A 26116-nucleotide genomic window follows, 5' to 3' on the forward strand; every position below is an offset into this window, starting at 1 on the left:
TCGGCGTAGGATAATAGTTTTTCTTTGAAATTGCTGATATTAAAAATATTGTTTACATAGAGCAAAAATAAAATAGGGCCTATTACTGTTCCCTGAGGTACGCTCATGCTGACGGGTAGCGTGCATTAGCAATTAACAGACTTGTTTGGAAGAAACAAGTGAACGTATCAGTGTAGTTACTGTCATTATCGTTCATGGTACACAGTATTCACATTTTATATTGATACTCACTGTCAATTTATTTGTTGATGGACTAGTTACCTGTAGAAAATAATGTCATTTAAAGGTAAGGGCAAGAAAAGTATTTCAAATAACTAAAGACCAGGTGCTTTACTACTAGTGTTATTGACAACCATAGAAAAAGCTGTTAGTCGGCATTTGGAATGACTCGGTGTCATCGGAGATATTAACTCAGGATATATAAACTGAGGAAGCTAGCCACCCACGTCATCGAAACGTCAGGAAGAAATTCAAAAAATCCACGGCCTACAAACCCGGAAAATAGTGACCCTGATATCTATAAAATCTATTGAAATAATATCGACAGATGATTCAAAGTGTAACGCATCAGTTACATCTGAGATGGAAGTATTTCCGAAGAAGTTATAGCCTTGCGTGCTACCGAAACAAAAAGTTAGGAAGACATTCAGAATTAGGACATAATTCAAACCCGATGAAAGATAATGATATCTCATTCATTGATCTGTATTTTATTTTATTGTAATTTCATTGATTATTTCAGGAATTTCAAATCATTTTTTATCATATTAGGCAATGAGAGTACGAACTAATGAAATTCGCTATGAAACATATTCAACCACCTTCAAAGAAAAACTTGCCCAAAGTTAACTATAGCGAACCGGTAAACATTACATGATAAAAAAATTACAAAGTATAATCAAATAAGTTTTATTAAGTAAATTAACATGGGTTGATTATTCCATAAATAAATTTACGGACTTTGCTCCTTGGAAATGGACTGCTTATTAAACTGCATCATGAATATGGAAAAGGAAAATAAATAGTCGAATATCTTACTAATTATCCCCCGATCTATATAGTAGAAACCAGCAGCGTTGGTTCGAGTTTTCAAAAGAGTAACTATTTCTCCCAGGATAATAAGTTCCTTCCTATCTTCTGAATCCGGACTTACAGTTTGTTGTAGATTGTAACATTTCGTTAATGTTTTTTTTGATTCATTGTTGACGTCTTCGCAGTGAAGAATAATTCTCGAATGAAACATCTGAAATTATAGAAATTTCTGAAGTGGATTTGATGATTGTTAAGATTAATTGTGCAAAATTCCAAGTGAAAATTTTTGTTCGAATTATATGATGAGTTAAGTCCCTTATAACAAAAATGTTATTTAATCTGCAAGGCAACTGAATCAAATTACACCCTAACGAAATAATTCAACACATAGAGTGAAATGTTATTTGAAAATTATCGCTAATGTCACCTATGAATGTAAACTTTGAAAAGTTTCTTATTATTATACAGTAATCGGGATTTTGTGGTTTTCAACTTTCTGAAGCATTTCAGGTGTATTTATCCCACATTCGGCAAACGAATGCCCGTTGACTTTCGTTAATTGAAGTCTTGAGGTAAGCCCATAGAACATTGAGAGTATTTCGTGATAATTGTAAGTATACCTCATATAATATTTTCTGGTAGAAAACAGGACCAACACCATAGTCGCAGTGAATTCTAGTCCATACGTTTATATTCTTTGTATGTTATGTGAAAAACTCATTTACTGAGATAGTTTTCGTCAGACCAATATCGACAAATATGACGACTGAAACGTATTCATCTTATTTTAGTTTCGTTTATCACCAAACACCTCAAAAATGTGTGGTGCTCAATAGCTTTTCATATGTTTTCGGTCAAGATTTCAACATTTCTGTACATATCTGTACCAAAAATTAATATTTTTTTAACCCAGATATGTAGACGATATTCTCGCCTGTTTCAGAGAGGCTACACGACAGCTGAACCAATTTTTGCTATTCATGAATAATCTCAATAGAAACATTCAGTTCACACTCGAAATATAGACAGAGAATTACACACCATCAAAATGAATTTGAGTTCAATGTATATTACTCAATAATATTGAGCTTATTGCTTTCTACTATCATTTTTTCTATCTTCACGGCCCGAAATTTCACAACTTTTCCAAGTCAAAAAAACAGCGAAAAGTTGGGAGTTTTGTAAAATTGTCACTTCAAAATTTGTAGACTGTTCAGGACTGTTTTCTTACTTACTGTTATGCATGTTGGGAAATTCCAACCTTCTCCTGGTTCTTTCCCTTTTCTTATTACCTCTCTTTTTCTTTTCTCTCATTTTGATTTTTTTAATTATTATTCATTTTTTTACTATTATTTTTTCTATCTTCATGGCCCAAAATTTCCCAACTTTTTCCCAAGTCGAAAAAGCAGGGGGGGAGCCTCCCCCCATCCTCCCCCCATGGCGATGGCCCTGGATGCAACCACAAGTTCCCGAATCAAAATGATACGGAAATGTTGTACTATTCAAGGAAGGGTTGCAAACTCAATTATTTGGAGTCCTTGGAAATTCATAAGCATAAAAATTGCTGGTGCAACCTGTTAAATGATCAAATCGAGTTTACTCACCGATTTTCAAATTAGCGTATCCACATTGTCACAGATAAACAAAATTCAGGTACTCAAATAAGCTAAATACCTCTGTTATTACTTACAGTGGTGTTATATGACGGCTAACGTAATCAATCATGGAAAATGTCCTTTAAGGACGAAACTGCAGTAACGTTAGTTACAAATGAAAGTAAAAAACATGGGAAGTTTCAATTCTCACTTTTCATAATTATACAGTATGTGAAAACTTCGAATTGAATTAATGAAATGAACTCCTACAAATACTTAAATTTGATATTGTTAACATAATAGCAATATATACAAACAAAACCATGATATTTTTTTCTCCAAACATGTTTGAGTAGTAAGCGTTTGAAAACCTAGTTTCAATTCCGTTGTTTGAGAAATTCATGATTCTTATTACTTAATACCTATTTTAATCAATATATTTTGTTTCAACTTCAACATACCACTAATCAAAATATGTGTTACAAATTTTTCCCACGTCATTAAAAATAAAAGCGATAATGGTTCAATATTTTGCCAATACAACGGTATTACTTTAAAATCTAGCAGATGTCGCAAGTGTATACTGCTTTTGAAACTCCAGCTCCAGAGCTGGACTCCAAACTTCAAAAACGAAATCGCTTCGCTTTCGTTTCGTGCCGACTGAGTTCCAAAGAGATTCAATCCTATTATCAAAACAACTATTGTACTAGGAGAATGATCTACGTAGAGAAATTTCATGATTGATATTGCTTTATTTTCGCAAAACAACTTACGTAGAAGTTCCCTTCTCACAAAAAAATTGAGAAATAGTTCATCCAACATCAATTATCAAGGGAAATGTCTCATCATATATCAATCATAACTACATACTAAGATTTTGTCTATAATATTTTACTCACTATTATCAGAATGGATATCGATGTGAGGCAAAATATTGTCTTGAAATTATTATTGGTTTCAGAAAACTTTTGAGTACGATCTGTGGCGAGCATCAGGCTGTTCGAGATGTCCAGAAGAAGCATGAATATATTTTCAGTAGCTAAAAAGATTTGCCAACCAAATAATGTATTGAACTTTTCTATCAACTCTGAGAGAAGTAGGTAGTAGTATGTAACATCTTTGACACTCTTAATGTTGCTCGACCGCTGACTAACAATAAAATTATGTGCTGTGCTGTGTAAACTTGATTTGACAAGAAGTTTGTTGATTGTCTTAGATCGCTCGGCCAATGCAGAAGCAAAGTGAGATACAACAAGCAATGTGATAATGCAATGGTAAAAGTTGACATATTTAAATATAGAAAAGCGAAAAATGAACCAGTTGTAGTTGATGCACCACATATAGGCATCGTAACCGAAGATAATAAAAATGAAGGCGTGATACAGCGTTGTCTCCAATTCCAACCAGCTGTTTTTCTTGCTTCCGAAGTATCCACCTGAAAAAATATATTCATGAAAAAATTGACTACAAATGTCGTTTATTCGTTGAAGGAAGTGCCCAAATACAATAATATAGTTTTAGTTCTGATTATATTTGTTTGTTGTATTTTTATTAATATTCGAAAATAAAATGCCACAAATCAGGAAACGAAATCGTTTCAAAGTTACCATATATTAATTTTCTTGCTATTTGAAACTATTCAATTTGAGGGTTGTGGTGTATAATTTAAATCAATATCACCAAAATGTATCCTCAAAAATTATGTTAACTTGTATTGGTCTTCTTCAATTGGTCGTTATGGAGATAATTGGAAACAATTGATCCAGTACGTAAATGATCATGATATTTTGTCAGAATATCAGTCAGGCTTCAGAGTTGGGCGGCACAGTTGTGAAACTGTGGTGCATAATATCTTATTCGACTGGAATATGTGGATAGACGAAAACAAATCAATTGGAACCGTATTCTTAGATTTGCGACGCGCCTTCGAGACAGTCGAAAGAAGGAGATTACTTTTAAAACTACAATACTATGGAATAACCGGCACAGTACTGAAATGGTTCAGAGACTATTTGAGTGACAGAAATCGCAGTTGGCCCCTGATGATGAATCCGTTTGCTTGTTTGACCCCTTTCTTGCAACCAAGTGTTGTCTATCGTTTACACTTGGCTGTACCGTACTGACGAAAGCTAAATAGCCAGAAACACATGTCTACGATTTGCCCACCTTCCTATGAGTGCTTTGTTCAATAACCTTTTTTCCATCGATAATACCATCTCACCCAATATCCCTCTATCTTTTTTGATTTATCTTGGACCCGGATGTCACGCAGGTTGCTATAGCTGCACCCGTGACGAAGTTCGGTGTTAGTCCTTGTAATCACAAGGTCTTCCAACGATGACACGAAATCGCAGTTGGCCCCTGATGATGAATCCACTTGCTTGTTTGACCCCTTTCTTACAACCAAGTGTTGTCTATCCTTTAGGTACACTTGGCTGTACCGTATTGACGAAGGCTAAGTAGCCAGAAATGCGTGTCTGTGGTTTGCCCACCTTCCTATGAGTGCTTTGTCCAATAACCTTTTTTCCATGAAAATTATCATATTTGTAATAGGTACCAGAATCAACCGAAATATCCATGCAGGAACCAAAATAAGAGATGTACTGAAGAATCTATTCATAATTCATCTATTCATCATGCTTTCAATAATTAAGATCATGGTGTCAAAGATAATAATTCGATAGTTCAATTCAAGGGAAGGTTGAAAATGCACATACTGGGCGAGTGATTTTGATTTGATTTTATTTTATTGTTATTTTTCGAATTCAATAACTTCATTACTATTCTAAGGTTTTTAAAGTGTTGTGTTTGTTACTTTGTATCTGTATCGATACTTTTTTCTTACTACCTATTTGTAGATAGTTCATATGAGTGTCAAGCTGCTGGAAAATAATTCCATGAAAATCAAAGAATAAATAAATAAGTACTCCTTGATCATTTCCACATTGATTTCAATTTAAGAGCCACCGGTATACAGCTGTTTCAGCCTATTGGGCATCGTCAGAACCGGGCAGGCGGTCCTCGATTGAAGACAAAATGAGACGTAATCCATCTTGAGTTCATTCAGGTTGAAGCCTGAGACAAAATGAGAAAAAACCAAGAAAGTACTAGATAAAAATAGCTGCGTAAACGCAAGCGAAACATAAGTGGAACCACCTATTGGTGTGACACCCAACTTGTCAACTTGTCAAGTTGACTTGGGTGTCACACCAATAATATGTTTGTAATTCATTGTTTGAATATTTTGACATTAACTTCTTTTTTCTTGATTTCGTTTTTTCTTATTGCTTATTGTGAAAAAAAGGGTGTTTATTCATATCAACCAATCAAGTTGACTCAAACTACTATAATGCATTTTTGCAAAAACGAAACTGAATTAAAACATTCAACTCAAATGAATGAATTGAAATTGATAATGCGAAAATATCATTTATATGCTAGGAATCGCACGTTAGAAGGTAAAGCCTCATTAATCTCCAAGCTCCGACAAGTTTCGTCTTTTGAGAGTTGTCGTTCATAGGGAGGCATAATACTGTGATCTACGAGTATATAGGTGTATTTTCTCGTAGGTACTAATCTTATTCCACATTTGTCATTATTGCCAAAAGTTATTCGCTCTCTCTGCTCGATCAAAATACATCGCACTGTTGTGGACTTGTTGAACACTTTTCAGTACGGTCCCTTGTTAGGAAGTTTGGAATGTCAAATATTGTAAGATATTCACATCAACCTAGCATTCTTTATAATAATAATAATAATAATAATAATAATAAATCGTCTTTATTGGTGAAGGTACAAAATAGGCGCAGTTTAGCCAAAGGCTACTCTTACACTTAACCTAAAATGTACAATTCTAATCAACTAAAATGATAAATAGAGAGAAAGACACGATGAAAAAAACGCATAACATAATAATAATTTATATCATAGGTATCTAGATGACATATTGTGACAAGGTGAGTAAAAGTTAAAGATAAATTCAGGACACGGCACTCAAGTTCGTGTTGGTATTCAGGAAGTGTTTTTCAGAAAATGTTTTTTCAGAATGATTCTTAACTCTCCTTTCGAAAGTTGCATACAATTGTATAACAGTGAGTTGTAGAATTTGATGGAGAGATAAGTGAACGACCTCTGAAACAGTGACGTCTTATGACGAGGGACATGCAGTTTATTTTTTGATCTTACATCCAATGAATGTAGCATAGACCTAGGAATCAGTTTATTGTAAAGTGATGTGGGAATTTTGTAACTCAATACTTTGTACACAAAATTGCAAAGATTATAATTAGTACGATTGATCATTGTCAGCCAATTTAATTCTTTGATTTTATTCGAGACATGATCGAATTTTCTTAAAGAATAGACAAGTCTACAACAGAAGTTCTGTACTTTCTGTTTCCGATTTAAATCAAATTTACTTAAAAGATTGCTGTACACAATGTCACCATAGTTGAACCGTGATAAGACCAACGACTCAGTGAGAAGTTTCCTGATTGGTCAACTGAAAAAATATCTATTTGAATAAATCAGTTTGAGAGTCCCAAACGATTTTCTGAGCAAATCATTCAAATGCAAATCAAATTTTAGGTCAGAATCAAAAATAATACCTAAGTTTTTAATGGAATTCACAACGGGAAGTATGGTGTTCTCAATTCTAATTGTGAGATGTTGTGCAACTATAGCCCTATTCTTTTTATTACCGAAAAGCATCAAATGGCATTTATTCCTATTCAATTTTAGATTATGTTGCGCAGCTGAATTAGAAATGGTTTGTAGGTCGGAATTGTTGAGGTTTTGAATAGTTCCATAATTGTAGATGTTTAAGTTGGTATACAATTGCGTATCATCTGCATAGGCCTGAACTTTTGAGTGCTTCATAGAATTCAAGATGTCACTGGTGTAGATTATAAAGAGTAAAGGTCCTAAGATTGACCCTTGAGGCACACCAGAAGTAACATTTCGAGTTGACATTTCATTATTATAATATACCGTTTGACAGCGATTCGTCAGATATGAAAATAGTAGCAAGACTAACTCATCCGAGAATCCATAATATTTCAATTTGAAACATAATAGAGAATGATTTATAGTATCAAATGCCTTCGAAAAATCTAAGGCAACTAGAGCTGTCAACTCTTTATTATCAGAGTTTCGAATTATGTCATCTGTAACCTGAACGAGGGCTGCAGATGTACGGTACCCACTTCTGAACCCAGCTTGACAATCAGGAATAATATAATTTTCATATAGATATGAACTTACTTGATGATGAATGAGTTTTTCTAATATTTTTGAAAGCGTAGAGAGAATACTTATAGGACGTAGGTCAGTGTAGTTCACTGGGTTCGAAACTTTACTCAAAGGTCTGATAATGGCAATTTTCCATAGATTAGGAAAATAACATTTTTCTAAGCAACAATTCAAGATATGAGTGAGAAAATTATCTATAAACGGACTACAATAGTTAATCATATTGATGAATAAACCATCAAAACCAGTGGCATTCGATTTGATAGTAGCTAAGATTTCTTTCATTTGATTAACTGAGATGAATTTTAATTTGAACACACTTTCTTGATTTTTTAATTTTGGGTATTTATTACTATTGTAGTGTTCTAGGAGGTTGTTATCAATATCATCATCAATAAATACTGAAGCAAAATAATTATTGATTTTTTCAGGATTTTGCAAAGGAATTGGTAAATCAGTATTACTTTTTGTATTATTAATATTCTTTAGGTTTTTCTATAATTTTTTAGAGTCTTTAGATTCAAATAAATAATTATAATAAGCCTTCTTCTCGCGACGAACAGATGATAGCGTGAAGTTTCGCAAATTTTTGTAATGTACCCAGTCAGCTTCTGATTTTGAAATTTTGAATTTTGCAAGAGCTTTGTCTCTTTCTTTCATCATTATTTCGATGGGATATGTCAGCCAGGGAGCTGGAGCTTTCGTCATACGTGCTGTCTTGACAGGTGCATGTTTATTAAAAATAGTTAGAATTAGTCCCGTGAAAAATTCAACTTTGTTATCAATATCATCTATTGTATAAATGTCCTGGAAAGGTGCACTTACTAAATCTGTACAAAACTGATTATAATTAAAATTCTTGAAATCCCTAAAGGTATGAATTTTGGGTTTTTGTTTGGGACAATCAATCTGAATTTCAATAAATACCAAGCAGTGGTCCGAAACAGAGCTTGCATCTTTCACACCCGATTTACTAACGAATTTCATATTTGTAATGAATATAGGATCTAATAACGTCATACAATTACTTACAATTCTAGTGGGTTCATTGATGAGTTGTGAAAAACAGCAGCCCTCAAAATACTCACTTAGGATATTGTTGGATAACAAGTTCACATTCATGTCCCCAAAACAAATTATTTCATCAACCATAGCAGTTATCTGTGACAGAGAATCATCTATAGAATTAATAAAGGAAGCTAGATTGCCTTTTGGAGGGCGATATAAGTTTCCAATTGCAAACAAGATATTATTTATTTTAATTTGTATCCAAAGTTGTTCACAATGTTCATTGATGCTATTGAGATCAAACATTCTTGACGATATGTTATTCTTAACATATATGCCTATTCCTCCACCTCGAGTTGATCTATCCATTCTGAAAAAAGTATATCCAGGGATAGCAACAGCTAAGTTATCCACTAAATCCGAGAGCCATGTTTCAGAGACACCCACTATATCATATCCATCAATAAGATCCAAAACCTCTGCAAAATGCGGTAGAAGTGAGCGAACATGCAATTGACATATTTTCAAATTGCTAATCATATTAAACTTTTATTGTTACTCTATATATTGGAACATCCTGTAAGAGCGAATATAATAAGCAGATATCCTTGAGTAGTTTTGAGGAAATAACAATCGAAAAAAACAACAATCGAAATTTATGACTTTCATTCTTCAAATAAACTCATAGATAAAAACCAAGAAGAGTGAGATCAGGGGAGTTTCAAATAATGATAGAAACAATATCCTACTAACATAATTGGAAGAAAGAACGCTGGAAGGTAGTTAATGTAATGAAACATGGAGTAGATATACCAAACGATACTTGGTAGTATAATATTCAATAGACATGAAGTGATAGGTATAGGTACTTCAAACATAGAAAATTACTTTAAAAACTTTTTACGACTGTTTAATGTTATATACCATATTACAGTTGTGTTGAATTATTTTCTTTTATATTCTCATATAACTATACAAGGGCATATTAAAAAAATTGCACAACTATTATGTTAGCAAATGATAGTCATAACTATAACTAACCTAAAAGCAACCATTTGAATTTCGAATGTTTTTTAAACATGCGGCAAAAATTAAGGAACTATTCCTTGGACGATGATGATTTCTGATAGGGCACTTTCTTTCGAAGATACGGGACGAAAAAGAATTTCGACAAAAACAACTTTGGTAATTTTTGAATTAATAACGTAGCCGAAATGAAAGTATAGCGTATTACTCTAGCCCTACCAAGTAATAAAAACTTTAACAATTCCCTTGGTATCTATTAACAACATTCCGATTACTACAAACGGCTGCATACATTCAATTTTCTGGATGTACCTAACGCAATCAGAAACGATCCTCATGTTTTTGAAGGAGTCGATGAGGAGAAGATTGGATTCTTGCATCCGAGTGGGGATGGTCATTTTCAACAGTTCTGGTAGATTGAGAAAAAGTTCATGTAATTTTTAGTAATTAATTGTCATTGTCGAATTTTTTTTTCGCGCCCTATCAAAAATCATCAAAATACAAAATATCCTTAGAACAGTCCAAGCAATTGTCCCTTAAATTTTTGCCGCATGTTTAATAAACACCCTTTATATTTTGGTAAGTATTCATAAAGTAAATAGCCTCATTAGGTTGTTATCAAATAAAAATCATTTAAAGTAGGTATATAGATAAAAGCATTAAACCGCATTTCAAAAACGGCATGAGTTTTTGTAAATATTAGTTGATTAATACAGTGTGTCAATTTGAAAACTTCCCACCCTCAATATCTCCCTTCCAGTACATAATATGAAAAAATGGTCAGACAGGTCAACTTTATTTGCAAGGGGGACACTCTGAATGAATATTTTCAACCCTCGGGGTTCAACCCCCTAGGAGGGGTGGATGTTACCCTCAGAATTTCAAATGGAAAGGGGGGTCAAGTGGCACATCATTTTGAAGGGCATTCAATTCGCTTGCCGACGGTGCCCTCATTTATTATTTTCCGATCAGCAGTATCCGAAAATGTAGTTCTAAACTAATAGAAGTAATTAGAATTGGCCTATACTAAAATGCCTGGTTATCAAGTTAGTATGCAAAGAAATACAATTTATTGACTCTCTTATAAGTAAAACTTGTGATGACGGGTCAGCTTTTCAACTTTCCATCAGGGGTAAAATTAGACAAGCCTCAAAAAATTTACATTAATTAGTTATCTGATTTCGGTGACTTTCATTTGGGTTTATTATCGGATTTAAAACTCTTATCCCTTTTTTGTTACTTCTGCTATAAAAAGTATCGTTTTTTGAGCAAAAAAGGTGTTCATCGCATTCAAGCCATTTGGTAGTACTATCATTTCAGTTTCATTTGTTGAGCTGATCAGCGATACCTTAGAAAATGTATAAATTGTAAGAATGGTTTACACTATCCAAGACCGAATTGAAATAATTTTTATTTATGGAGAGGTGGGCAAGTGCGCACGAAGGGCGGCATCTCTTTTTAATGAAAGAAATCCAAATCTTAATATAAGTCACCGGTATGTGCTTGATTTGGTGACAAAGTTTTCCGAAACTGGTTCGGTGAAGAATAAAAAAAGGAATAACCCCAGAGTACTGAATGAGGATGCTCAAATTGAGGTGTTGGGAACATTTGCTGCAGAGCCGACTAGCTCCTTACGATCAGTAGCAGAACAGACGGGAATGTCACACGAGACTGTAAGGAAAGCACTGAAAATGCACAAATTTCATCCATATAAAATGCAGATTCTCCACGAGCTCCATGAGGATGATTATGACAGAAGAATAGAATTCTGTGAAATCATGACTCTTCGAATCAATGCTTTACCTAATCTTCTGTTCAATATCTGTTTCAGTGATGAATGTTCATTTTTCCTGAATGGCAATGTTAATAGGCAAAATTGTCGCTATTGGAGTGACGAAAACCCTCACAATTTTCGAGAAGGACATACACAACACCCACAAAAAGTTAATGTTTGGGCTGGTATTCTTGGAAATGCCATTATCGGACCTTTATTTTTGGAAGAAAACTTGAATGGTGATCTGTACCTAGATATGCTTCAAGCACCTATCGATCCACTTATAACTCACGAGCTCGAAACTCAAATTGATGCACACGGTAATTTACTGTTGCAGGAAGATTTGTTACATTTCCAACAGGACGGTGCGCCACCTCATTATTTTCGCCCCGTCCGACAATGGTTGAACGAGCGATTCCGGGAGAGATGGATTGGCAGAAGGGGATCAATTGAGTGGCCACCGAGATCACCGGATTTGACTCCATTAGATTTTTTTCTTTGGGGATATCTCAAATCTGTCGTTTATAAAACACAGCCCACTGATATGGATGACCTCAAAGGACGAATTACAGCAGCATGCCGGTCAATTAGTGGTGAAGTTTTCCAAAATGTTCGAGAGGAGTTCGAAAACAGACTGTATTACTGTTTAGAGCAGAATGGACAACATTTTGAACATATTATCAGATAAAGCGTAACAAGATGGTTGAAATTTGTTTTTTGCAATTTAGTATTTTTTGTTTGCACTCGATGCGTATTTCGTTAACTAAGTAGTTCTACATTCCTCTCACATCCACGAATTCGAATATTACTCAAGGGTTGGAACGATGCTACCTAGTACGATGCTCACCTTTTCCAATAGTCCATTACAATCATTTGTTTTGAATACCAACCTGAATACCAAACATCTAGTGCGGGCGAGTTTTAATGATTTATTCTTATTCACTTCTAATCACCGTTCGTTTGGAACGTTATTGTTCAAAAACTGCTCATCAAAAACTAATGAAAAAGGTATCATTGGCAAGAGAATTGAATGCCCTTCAAAATGATGTGCCACTTGACCCCCCTTTCCATTTGAAATTCTGAGGGTAACATCCACCCCTCCTAGGGGGTTGAACCCCGAGGGTTGAAAATATTCATTCAGAGTGTCCCCCTTGCATATAAAGTTGACCTGTCTGACCATTTTTTCATATTATGTACTGGAAGGGAGATATTGAGGGTGGGAAGTTTTCAAATTGACACACTGTATGTGCAATGTATAGATAATCAAGTGTGTAATGGATCAAATTCTATATAGAACAAAAAATACCTGTTTAAAAAATCTGTTCTTTCGTTAACCAGTTGTCGCACCCATACGAACGACAACCCTCAGAAGTCGAAACTTGTGCGAGCTAAGGACTAACGAGGTCTTACCTGGCTTGCAACTTTAGAGTACTTCTATTTCAGTGTTGAAAATATTTGATTACCTTCATTCAACTTCTCATCCAAATGCATCAGTAGTTTCAGAAACTTACTCCAAACATTGGTATTGAAAGTAGCAACTAAGACAGTTACGATGTTCATGATCGAAAGTTCTATAACACAAAGTAATCTTAGAACTGTAGTTGTGTTACGAAATCGAGGATAAAAGTATACAATAATTCCGTATAAAGAAAAAGCTCCACCAGTGACGAAAAACATGATTACAACAATCGAATAGTATTGTGATTTTTTTATTTCTCCTTTGTTTTTGTCAAAATTTGGTATTATAGCCAATCTTTGGCTGGATTTCATCAAATCGAAGACGTACTTCATGTCAAAGTCTTGGTAATTGATGGATATTTTATGGCTTAGTACTATCACCGTTGTTAATTTCAGTTAAACATGGTTGTTTCACATTATACTACACTTATTGACACATTATATTTTTTGTTTGTGGACACGCAAATGATTAATCTAGATAACAAAGAGATAAGTCAATTTACTAATTTTTTGATTACAATCATTGTCGCGAGTTGATTAGAATATACATTTATATACCTGGTGGATAGATACCTACATTTTTACGGATTTCGTAGGGAAACTTCATAACACTCTACTGTATGATCCCAAACAATATGATGAAGAATGGGTAGCCAATTTCGAAAATGAGGATGTAGTTTCTTTCACGTTATCAGAACAGTGCCTTCACAAGGCACAAAGACTATCCCATAATTAATTGAAAAAGCTAATCATTTTGTTATGTCGTAATTCCATTTCGTCTGATGTTTGGTGAATATTATATAATGCTTAGATCAATTCCTATCATAACTCGCAGTCGAAATTTCGTCACTGGTCGAATGTATACAGTCAGCGTCTGCTACCGTAACACATTCATTCTTAGATATGGGAACAAATGGGGTTCGCGGATAGACACTAGGACTTCATTCTTTGTGGGGCATTTCTTCGGCAAGATCGTTTACAGGAACTTCAAACTCGATCAACGTTGGGTCACCGATCTTCATTCCATGCTGAACTTTCCGTATCTGATTGTCATTTCCAGTTTGTTTCAACCTTGTTATCGGAAATCTCTGTTTGTATATTCTAATGCAGTTTCCGTCAATGTGTTAAAACCACAGACCATTTGCACTGTGTCTTATCTTGATAAATCTTACCGGAATCACTGGCGTGACATAAATCTATTGAAAACACTTTCCCAACACCAGAACAAAAATTACGGTCTCTCGACGCGCGTTTCGCTAACCGAGTTACCGTCCTCATGAGATCATTATGATCTCCTTATCCAAAAAACAGTATTTTCTGGACTTGTTACGCAAATTACTATTACTTAGGGAGGAGTCTAAGTAAGTGATCACACCGTGGTATTTCTATACATTTTGTTGTAGACTAACAAATATAACATTTTTTCATTTATCATTTATCAAAAAATTTCAGAAATATTCAAAAGAGGCGTATTGGAGAGTAATTTTGCCTGCTTCAAAAACAGAGTACTTTTTCCAAAACCACAGCTGTTTTCAAAAAGCTGAATATGGAAAAACTTAATTTTTTCAATTAATAATTTTATTTATATGCATATATGAATACGATAAGTTACTTACTCATTAGATTCTTCAAACGTTTATATTACACAGTAATTTTTTTAAGAGAACTTATCAGATTATCTTTTTATCTCTATTCAAAAAACATCAATGGATATTAGAAAAATTACTTTCGACTTCTATCTTCTGATCAACAGCGACAGTTCGAATAATCACGAAATAACTCCTGAAAGGCATCGGATACTTCAATTTCAACAACTGGCGGGCTCGTTTTGTGAAGAAATGAAAGTGAGTATAAAAAGTAACGTTCCATTCATCTATCAGATACCGCCAGGGATACGTTTATGGATGGATCAAAAAATTCAATATTTTCAATTTTATAATGAAGGAATTGAAATTTTATTTGTTAATCTAAACAAATATTTTGAAACTGGGTTCTCTATTCTCCAACTGAGCCGTCCTTCCAATGCATAATAATTGTGAAACAATATTCGAGAAAAAAAGTAAGAAAGATGAAGAAGAAAAGAACGATCAACAAAAAAATATTTGAATTTTTCCCATAGTCATTAGAACTATTGGACTGACCCGTAGAAATAGAAGATTGATGACACTATTACTGGAATAGGATGCAAGACTTCAATCAGAAATCAGTTGTTCCGTCCTAAATGTAAACATAAAAAAGAGGAACATTGTGAAAGATGGAATAATTTTTTGAAGGGGTTAATTTTTAGAAGTGATTAATTTTTGGGAAAGAATGTTTATGGCTTTTTACTACTCCATCTTGGTTCAAAAAAAGGATGAGGGAATCTTTCAAAGAAAAGAAGGGAGTAATCAATTTGAAAATGAGTAACTCTATACATGGATGTGTAGATCATGCAAAGAAGTAACTTTCAGACACAAACTGAAAGAAAGTCCTCCTGAAACAGCTACTTTCTTATAAACATTGAATTACACGAAAGAAAAAAAATTCTTTCGAAAAAAAATTCTTTCGAAAAAAAATACTTTTCTCTACTCAGTTTGTATTTCAAACATTCGTTGTGGAATAAAAATCAGATATCATTCACATGAGTTCTACTTTAAATGAATGGTAACAAATTGCACTTACATGGAACACTGTCATCCTCACTGGTATACATCGATGTTTCGCCTTAAGACACTTGCCCCAAGGCTCTTCAGTACCAATTTGGATAACATTATAGAAAATACACACAATTTATTCATGAATTACGATTTTTAATGTCACGAAATAAGCTTGATCTGCTTATGTCATCGATGACATCGTAATGACATTCATTCACCTATTTGATTTAATCCTCTTCAATTTTAATTTAAGATTCCTCTTGGCTGGGATTGATTTTCCTTCCTTTTCTTGTATCAAGATGGAGTAGTAGAAAGCCAAAAACTTTCTTTCCCAAAAAGGAATAATTTATGTATTTGAGTAAAGCTGCATAGGAATACTGGTGTTAAAACCGATTCGCTTTTGTTTTGTCAAAATATTTCGTCACGAGAAATGATAGAATCCTTTTCAAATGTAAACTTTGGTGTGTGCTCAGTGCCTCTGTGAGTGTGTGACACCAACATAACCTATAAGGTTATGTCTGTGGCTACTGGAATGGTTAAAAACGTTGGATCTCTTCATCACAGACTACAATCAGTATTCTGTGCTCTTCATTTTATGAAGAATCAACACTGCCGTAGATCAAGGATCGAGTGTTTTTGTCAAAATATATCGCAGAGGAAGGGGTCCAAGTCATAAATGAAAATAATTACACCATGGTCACAGTATTTCTGTATACAAAATACTGTGCCATGGTATTCCTATCCATCTTCATAAAGTCATAATATGTTATCTTCTCATCTTTCACACTCTTTCTTTCTTTAATGTAGTCCGCAAGCAATCAAGTAGCAAAGTGACGGGACGGTTGGTCCAATAGTTATAATATCTATGTACTTTCCATATGTTTTATTTTTTAATTATTGATATTCAAGATTGAGGTATTGTACTGTGTGTATAATTTTTCAATATATATTCACAAAAGTAGTTGATTATTTTTTGTTCATCCACTGAAAATGACAGACTGGGACGAGGTTAAAAGGTTGGCAGCTGATTTTCAAAAAGTTCAACTCAGTTCCACTACTCAAAGGTAATATGCAATTATAACTTTTGTTAGATATTTTCCAATATGTGACCTTCTGTCACTATTTTAATTGAATTTTTAATCTTCCAGGTTATCTGAAAGGAATTGTATTGAAATAGTATCATGGCTTTTGGACAGAAAAATGATCGACCTTATTTTTACAAGCGACGGCAAGGAATACCTTACACCTTCTCAACTCGTTAGTGACATCCGAGGTGAACTCTATGATAATGGAGGTCGAATAAACTTGGTTGATTTAGCCAAAACGATCGGAGTTGATTTGGCCCACATAAATTCTCACCTGAATGATGTTTTAAAAGGACACAAAGATATTCAGGCTGTATTGGGACAACTTATAGATATTTCTTATATTACAAGAATTGCTGCAGAGATCAATGAGAAGCTGTCTCAACAAGGACAGATAAATGTCAGTGATTTAACAATTCTGTATGACTTGCCTGCAGATTTTTTGCAACACCAAGTTCTCGAAAAGAATTTGGGAAAGCTCATTTTTGGAAAACAGGATAAAAATGATCCTAAGGAATTTTTCACAGGTATGTTATTTTTAACTTATCGATGATAAGGCATTGATGATATATTGCCGTGGGCCTTTCTAATGTAAGCTCATGTATGTTTTTTATATTTGGGAGCTGTCAGACATACATTTTTTCCAAGTCCTTGGAAAATACTACAGACCCATGGGATAATTGTGTTTTTCTCTCATCATGAAATTTAAATTACCATCAATTTTACATTAAGAAGAATTCTGATTCCATTGCAGGCAACATAATTATGGAATATCTGCGGATGGGTATTCACTTTAACACATCATATTACCGCACAATTTTTTACAATATTTTCACAATTATTCATGTGAGTCTTCCAGTATATGAAACAAAGAATTTGTTGACAGATATATTTTATTATGAGAAATGGCAGAAAAAAATTAAAACTACAAAATTATGATGCTTTGTAGACATTTACTGGTTTTTTAAATTTGTATTTGATTCTGTCTCCATATGTGAGCATAGTGGGAGAAGAAAGCTCTTCCAGTAATGCACTATCAAAATGTTCTATATAACCCAAGTATATCTATAACATAATGTATTGCTCTTGCCGCCAAGGAATTTTACCAAGACATAATCCCCAGTTGACATAATCAGTATTGTTGAGATCACTGAAGTCTTCTGTGGTTCTGAAAAGATCAACATCACTCGAGATATTTTCTTCGTTTTCTGATTTCTCTTCAGATGTTTCTGACTTCTCCAGAGCCTGTTTCTTTTTTTTCTGTAGATGTTTTGCAATCTTTCTAATTCTTTTTTCTACAATATTAATTTTTTCTTGTTTTCTTTTTTTATATTATACTTTTATATTATATTAGTTTGCTTTTTCTTTGTTGAAGTGCTAGTAAAAAAAGGCCTTTCTGAATGGTGTTGGTATATATTTCAAGGAAATGGTCAGATTCATGGACTGTTCCTCAAGAACCCTTTCTCAACAAAATTGTCTTTGGGTGTAGTTTCTTTTTCTCTGAAATTTTCAAGTGCAGCTGGTTGTACAGTTGATATTTGTTCTTCCTCCTCATTATTTATTTTTTCAGATCCATTGACAATATTATTTTCATTTTCCTGAAACATATCAATTTTATTTGGATTAACTTCATTACCAGTAGTCTCCCAAAGATTGAATAAACTTGTTTCTTCAATCTAAGCATGCCAAATACTTTGTGGCAAACAAGTTTCAAATAATATTGTTGTTTCCGTAGGTATTCTGGTTTCTAATTTATTCAAAAACTTATCTCATAAAGGTTTTGTGAGAGGTATTGGAGCTTGGGCATAGTATCGTGAAATTTTTTCAAATTTTACATTTGTGACATCAAAAAGACAAATCCCTGAAACACAAAAACCATTTGTCACAGTTGTTTTTAGGGTTCCAAAGCCCTAGTAAATATTGATCCAAAATTTAATTTTGTGATCTTCACTTTAAGAGTTTCATTTTTCCAAGTACTCTTCAGAGGCCAGAAAACTGTTTCATCCATGGGTTGCAATAAATGTGTCGAATCAAGAAAAAGAACTAATAATTTTATGCTATTCATGCAGAAATTTGAAAAATGCATAGTGAGATGTGACGTATGACCATCTATGGAGAGTAATATTGGTCTTTTTATATTTAATTTTTTTTGTCTAGTCAAACATACATGCGTGCACTCACACATACGTGTCGCGGTTTTATAGGTAGAAATCTCACAAAGTGTATTATTCAAGTTCATTAGAGATTTAGCTTATAAGCCAGAGTCATCTTACACATATATTTACGATGATTGTCCACGACCTCATTAATATTATTTTTTTATTTTCAAGTTTTCAGTTTGTTTTTCTTGCAGAATCATTTATTGCAAGAAGTAAAGCCAAAATAAAAGGTGCTTTGACAGGATTAACGAGGCCCACACCTGTGTCAGTGATAGTGAATCATATTGGTTTGAGCGAGAAGATATTTTTCAGTCTCTTTGAGCAATCAGCAATGTACGGGTCTCTAACTGGAAAACTAGCCGGAGCACAGTATATTCCCAATATTTATGCAAAGTCTCAGGTAGAAAATAATTTAAACCATTGACTAAAATTGCCTCTATTTTGTTCAAAATTCCTTATTTTTGCAGAACGAATGGGTGAACCACTTTTACAGACAAAATGGCTATATTGAATTTGATGCTTTAAGTCGTATAGGCATATCTGATCACAAAAACTATTTGAAGAAACAACTTTCCAATGAAGATTATAAAACGTTGGACTCTTGTATAGTGTCTAAGAGTATTTTGGAAAGAATTGAAGCAGATATCGATGAATGCATTGCCAGCAAGTCGTTCATTGACTTGCAAACCAATTTACCATCAGTTTTCAATGAAATCGACGAGCAAATGGTGCTGGACACAATTTTGAGCAATCAGAAACGTTCTCAAACAATTGCCATCAACAATTTTGTGATAAGTAAGGCATTTGTTGATGAACTTTTGAAAGAGTGTGATGATTTAGTAAAAGAAAAATCTAAGGAAACGGTAGAATTAGGAAAGTATCAGCAGTATCAGATAAGTTTGCAAGCAGCATCTATAAAATTTCAAAAATCAGATGAGATAGTAGAAAAAGTGGACAAGAGAGAGGAAAGGAGAAAGAAAGCCGCTGGAGGAAAAAGTGGTGGAGGAACACAAGGGCGAGAGACCAAAACAAAGTCTACCAAGAAGGCATCTCGAGCAGGAAACAGAAATAATTCTGAGAGCGACAGTGTTGATTTCGAGGAAAAACGAGCTGCCCTGGAAGTAGTTAGTTTTGACGACGTGAAGGGTGAGATAACATTTAATTTATTGGTTGAGTTGTTTTTATAAAGATTATTTAGTAGTTTTCAGATCTCATTAATCACTTATATCACAAAAATTTGACATGTTCCGTAAAAAATGTATTTTTCCTAGAATACTACCTAGAAGCTTGAGATGTTATAACACTCACAAGCATAAAAAAGAATCCATTTCAAATCTAATTTATTTGGAATAAATAATAAAGCATGATATAAAAATCTTGATGCAACACTTACCTATTTTATGAGAATTACTTATGTCAAGATCAAGTTACATATTGTATTTGCATATTTGTTTTTTCACTTTTTAGACATTGTTTATTTTTTAGTTATTGTTGGACATATTCTTTAGACTGTTCATCTCATTTAATGCATCATTGTGGCATGGTCGGTCCTTGAAACATTCGCAAAAGCAACACCAAACTGTCCCCAACCTTTGCCAAACTGTAACTTTTCCCAACATTTTGAATTTTTTCTGCTTGAACTTTTGTTTTGTAAAAACAAGTCCACCATATTGGATTTGGACATCTTATTGACAAAGTCTAGTAAAGTAAAACGCCTATATAGGACATCAAATTAACAAATACAAGCTATAAAATAATGCTTAAAGACAAGAGCAAAATTTTGAATTTTTTCTGCTTGAACCCTTTTGTTTGATATTCATATCCTGGGGGGTGCATAAAAGAACTATGTCGTCACCTTGGGCGATCTGTCATATTTAATTTAGAGTGACTTTATTTCATATTTTGTGTTCTTTTGAGCAAAGCCTTTCATTTGATAGGTAACCATTTCATGGGGGTGCATAAAAAATAGTTCACCATATTGGATTTGGACATCTTATTGACAAAGTCTAGTAAAGTAAAACGTCTATATAGGGCATCGAATTAACAAATACAAGCTATAAAATAATGCTTAAAGAGAAGAACAGCGTATATAAATAATAAGCCTGATGTAGTCCTTCTCGACCACCAGAGCAAAACGATATTTGTCGTGGAGTTTTCAGCTCCTGGCGAGACAAATATCGTCAGAAAAGAGTAGGAAAAACAGATAAGATATCGAGATTTTCTCTTCTAACTACGCAGACTCTATCTAGATCACTCTGTCAAGATGGTTGTTCTGATTATTGGAGTCCTTGGTGGAATGATGCCCTCTCTACTCTCGAATCTTGAAATCATACCGGCTTTTTAATAATAATAATAATAATAATAATTATAATAATCTTTATTTCAAAAATATGCCATATGTCATAGAATGAAATAATGTAAACAATAAAAAAAAAGGAAAAGACTACATGTAATGTAATGTCAATGAAGCATCATTCTGATTGCTCTTTTCTGAATTACAAATATTTTATTTATATTACTATTGCTTCCCCAAAATATGATTCCATATCTAGCTACAGACTCAAAATTGGAAAAATATAAAATTTTTACCGATCCTTTGTTGAGATATTTGTGAAGCACCCTTAATCCATATGCAATTTTGCTCAATTTGTTAGCTGTATAATCCATCTGTTTGTTCCATTTCAAGAATTCATCAATATGAAGTCCTAGAAATTTGGTGTCTTCTGAATATTTTATAGTAATGTTTTCAATATTCAAAATTTGAGGTCGATCTGTCTGTAATTGATTAGTTCTAAAAAATATAAGAATAGTTTTAGATTCATTCAAAACTAACCTATTCCTAGTGAACCATTCTTTTGTATCATTAAACATTTTACTACTTCAGGGTATGTTTCACGGCCTATTAATGAATTAGTGTCTTCAGCAAAGACTGTAATTGAATTGTTTGTTTGAATGATAAATCGTTTATGTAGATAATAAATAACAAGGGACCCGCAATGCTTCCTTGGGGTATTCCTACTTTCATTTCCGCATTCTCAGATTTGTATGTTCGACCATGTTTGTTAATAGTTAATATTTGTTGGCGATCTGTTAGGTAAGATTCAATCCATTTCAGTGAGTTTCCTCTTATACCATATAGTTCTAGTTTTTTATAAGTATCTCGTGGTTCAAGCAGTCAAATGCCTTTGACAGATCTAAGAACATACCAAGTGCTAAATATTTTCTTTCCATTAAGTTTTTTATATTTTGAGTAAATTGAAATATTGCACTGTTTGTTAATCTCTCTTGTAAGTATCCGTGTTGGTTATTGCTAATTATATTACATTTATATAGAAAATTTGTAATGTTATTACACATAGCTAGCTCAAATAATTTTGCAAAACATGGTAGAATATTTATAGGTCGATGGTTTTCCATAAGTTCAGAATCCTCCTTTTTATAAATAGGTTTCACTAGGGATAGTTTCAGTCTTGAAGGGAAGACGCCAAATTTCATGGGTTTATGATATATGATATAATTTCACTTATGCTTAGTATACTTCTTTTCATCAAAGAAGTGGGAATTTCATCGTACCCACTAGAGTGTTTATTTTTAACTTTATGTGATAGTTCTATTACCTCTTGAGGAGATATTGGCTTTGCTAACATTGACTCAAAATTATATTTTATTGAACATTCGAAAGGAATATTTGGGGGGTTCAATATTAATTCTGGATCAATTTTAATCAAGTATTTGTTATAGTCATTCATAGTTTTTTCTGGACCCCCTTATAATTTACATTCGGATTTTTTTTCTCTTCCTGTCAATTCCGAGCATATTGTCCACATACATTTATTTTTATTATCAGAAGTCTTCATTCTGTTCAAATATTCATCTTCTTTAAATTTTCTCAAGAGATTATCATATTCTTTTTTCCCCTCATTATATTGGTGCTGACTTACTTTATTATTTACATATAAAATTAATATGGCATCCAAAGTGCGTTTCCATTCAGCAATTTTATTATTGTTGAAATATTTAATATTCTTATTCCTAGTACTAACAGACCTAATCGGAAAGCTTTCATTAAATAATATCATGAAATTTTTCATAAAAGTATTCCAAGTATTCCATTCCATTGTTAATCAACTTCTGATCTATCTAAGTAATATACTTCATCCCATGTTAATGTATTGAGTTTGTTACTATCTTATCTTTAGTGCTTGCCGCTCTAACGCAGAAAACTTAGCCGCACAGATACAGAAGACTGTCAGGCTCACTGCGCTTGCTCTGGGCAATGATCACTAACCCCACGTTGTGTGGGAGTGGTCTTTGGTTGATAATGCAGGCGTGCCCTCCCGAATGTATCGGGGCTTCGGGGGATACGGCCTGACGAGCGCACACTACGGTGAAAAAAAAATGCTTTTATTGAAAGGTTACTCAGTACAAGAGATACGAATCTAACGTAACAAATGGCAGAATTCAACGTCTGCGCATGATGAATCAAGGCAGAAATTGCTCTTCCATCCAACAGAAGAATATTAAGCCCAGCTGAACAGATACAAATATAAATACATGAATATTGAGTAGATGTAAATATATAATGCTAAGTGATGAACATTGATAGCCATTTTGTGTTGATTTCAATAACTTGTTTATACAAAGTTACATGCCAATTACACGATAGAGCCTTGGTAGAATTCGTCCACATTATTAATAGGGCCTCCCAACAAGGAATTCTTTTACTTTTTTCTGAATTTCTTTTCATTATGTATTCACGTTAAATTAATGGGAAGGTGATTAAATAACTCTTTGCTTTCGAAAATAATAGAATTTTGTATAAGGTCAGAAATATCCAATAAATATTTGGCTGTTTTAAAAAAAGAATATCAACAATAGACTTTTCTTCCATTTTCTTTTATTTATATTATCAACTTTTCAGGAGTCATATTACCAATCTTAGAAAACGAAGCTTTAGACGAAGAGATAATTGAACTACTTATAAGACATCTGCTTCCCAAACTGAATGAAAATGGTCTTGAATTGGCTGCCAACATTTATGCGACCACCGTATCAGATCGAACGGCTAACAGAAGACAGACACACAATGAACTGCAAAATAAACTCAACACCCTGGTGGGAGATGTGAGACTATATGAAAAAGGATTGAAACTACTTCCCCAAGACTTGCAGGGTCAACTGTCGAAGTATCTTCTCAAAACTGTTTGTACAGATATCGTAAATGAAATATTGAATTATGTGGCAGCAGAACAGAATTCCAATGTAGTTACCAATAACTTCAACAATGATCAGAGATTGAAGTTTGTCAATGAGTTGGCACCTGAATATAGAACTTCACTTCAACCGCTGGTCAAATCTTTGACAGGACAAAGCATTGACGAGTTTATGATAGCGGTGGAAAGTGGTTTGACTTCTTGTAGTATGATACTAAAAAAAATTGACAAGAAAAAGGATAGAACTGTTGTTCTCAACCACAAATATCAGCTTTTAGAAGAGTTGAATAAGTGTGAGGATGTGGCCTTGGTTCTACATTTGGCGACAATTGTTATATTCACTACTGCTACCCAGTGCATGCTCCATTTCAGTGGAAAACATTTGATGGGTGTTCTTTCATTTTTGAAGCAATATTTGAATGAAGAACAGGCACTGGAAATGGGTGCTTATCATGGTGAGTAAATAACACACTCTAATCACGAATGCATTGGTTGATTTTTTTTTATGACATTATGCAGTTTATTACAAATCTGGTGGTAGTGTTGAAGTAAAATCATGAACCAAAGATCGAAATATATTAAGTTATTCATTTTTATGCAATTGAAACTTATTAGTCATTCTTTGTTTTTGTCTAGATATTTGACTTTTCAGTTAGCTACCTTGAAAAAGGTTGAGGAATATTCTAAGTATACCATCCTGTAAGGTGTGAAAGCTTTCCTGGCAACAAATTATTTGCTGGTTGTTTACAATCCTGAAATTTAAAGCCAAGCAGGTAAAAATTACTAAATTCATGTTGAAAATACTTTTAAAGGTACACTGTAAGCAATGAATACGAAGACTTTCCTGAATGAATAAAATGAATAATTTAAAAAAAAAATCATTTATAAGACAAGAGTATTAAATTTTTATCATTCATGATACTTCTGGTCAGTTGTTGACGAGGAGAATGGAAGGAAAAAGTAGGTGCACAAAATGGCCTAACATTCAGTAAAAATTACAATCCCATATATAAATAATTATCTAAGAACATCTTATATAACACTGACATTTTTTTTCAGATTTTGTTACTTTGATGTTGAGTGGGGGTTCAGAATCAGAAAGTGCTAAAGAGAAATTGAAAGAGAGAATGTCCATTATAAAATCGATTGCAAATGATTTCAAGAAACCTGGAAGTGAAAAGTCATGAATTTAATTTTTTTTTTTGCATATGAAATAATGTAAATTGATTGTAAATAAATTGAAGGAAATTCGGTACATATGAGTTTCAATCTGTTTAAAAAATCTGTTTTTCCGTTAACCAGCTGTTGCACCCCTACGAACGATAACCCTCAGAAGTCGAAACTCGCGCGAGCTGAGGATTAACGAGGTCTTACCTTTTAACATGTGATTCCTAACACGGATTGGAGCATAGAAATTGATAATTGATTGTTTAAACTGGGGCTTGAACCACCGACCAACACGGTGAGTGAACAAGGCATCCACGTCGAACCGCCTGGTTCGACGTGGGTGCAAGGGAACAAGAAAAACGAAATACCCAAGTCTTACTTGAAACAAATAAAGAAAATACACACTAGCAGTCTTCAAGCAAGTCTTTTAATTTCATTATGAAATCACTTGTATTATAAAGACTCAATAAGAACGTTTGTGGAAGTTTTGCTGAAAAGATGAAATAGGGTTCTTAGATTTCATTGGGAAAAAAATTAAAGTGATGGCTTGCCCTTTTCTAGTCTTTTGACTGAAAGTACAATGTTGTGCAAATTTCTTGTAGGAATGAATATCTGAGAGACATGTGACTGCTACATAATAAGTTGGTAACAGAAAAGGACTACACATTTAGAGTCAGTTTAGATACTGGAATGTATATGTTTCAACATATTTT

At 33.5% G+C, this 26116-nt stretch overlaps 2 protein-coding genes across 2 annotated transcripts; one reads left to right on the forward strand and one right to left on the reverse strand.

Annotated features, from left to right (window-relative positions):
* Nucleotides 1-899: 899 nt before the first annotated feature.
* LOC111518170 (uncharacterized) lies at nt 900-13624 on the reverse strand. Its single transcript, XM_074182361.1, has 4 exons — nt 13149-13624; nt 8966-9364; nt 3527-4062; nt 900-1243 (listed from the first exon to the last, which is right to left on the reverse strand). The coding sequence occupies exons 1-4, from the start codon at nt 13474-13476 to the stop codon at nt 953-955; spliced, it is 1554 nt and encodes a 517-aa protein (XP_074038462.1). The 5' UTR covers nt 13477-13624; the 3' UTR covers nt 900-952.
* Nucleotides 13625-16300: 2676 nt separating this feature from the next.
* Nucleotides 16301-25491, forward strand: Ufl1 (UFM1 specific ligase 1). Its single transcript, XM_023174529.2, has 6 exons — nt 16301-16843; nt 16928-17391; nt 19218-19423; nt 19491-20169; nt 23945-24691; nt 25296-25491. The coding sequence occupies exons 1-6, from the start codon at nt 16770-16772 to the stop codon at nt 25421-25423; spliced, it is 2298 nt and encodes a 765-aa protein (XP_023030297.2). The 5' UTR covers nt 16301-16769; the 3' UTR covers nt 25424-25491.
* Nucleotides 25492-26116: the final 625 nt, after the last annotated feature.

The sequence above is a fragment of the Leptinotarsa decemlineata genome, unplaced genomic scaffold (genome assembly GCF_025532065.1).
Source record: "Leptinotarsa decemlineata unplaced genomic scaffold, Ldec_3_MD MMD2_tig00026328_RagTag_RagTag, whole genome shotgun sequence".
NCBI classification, from domain to species: domain Eukaryota; kingdom Metazoa; phylum Arthropoda; class Insecta; order Coleoptera; family Chrysomelidae; genus Leptinotarsa; species Leptinotarsa decemlineata.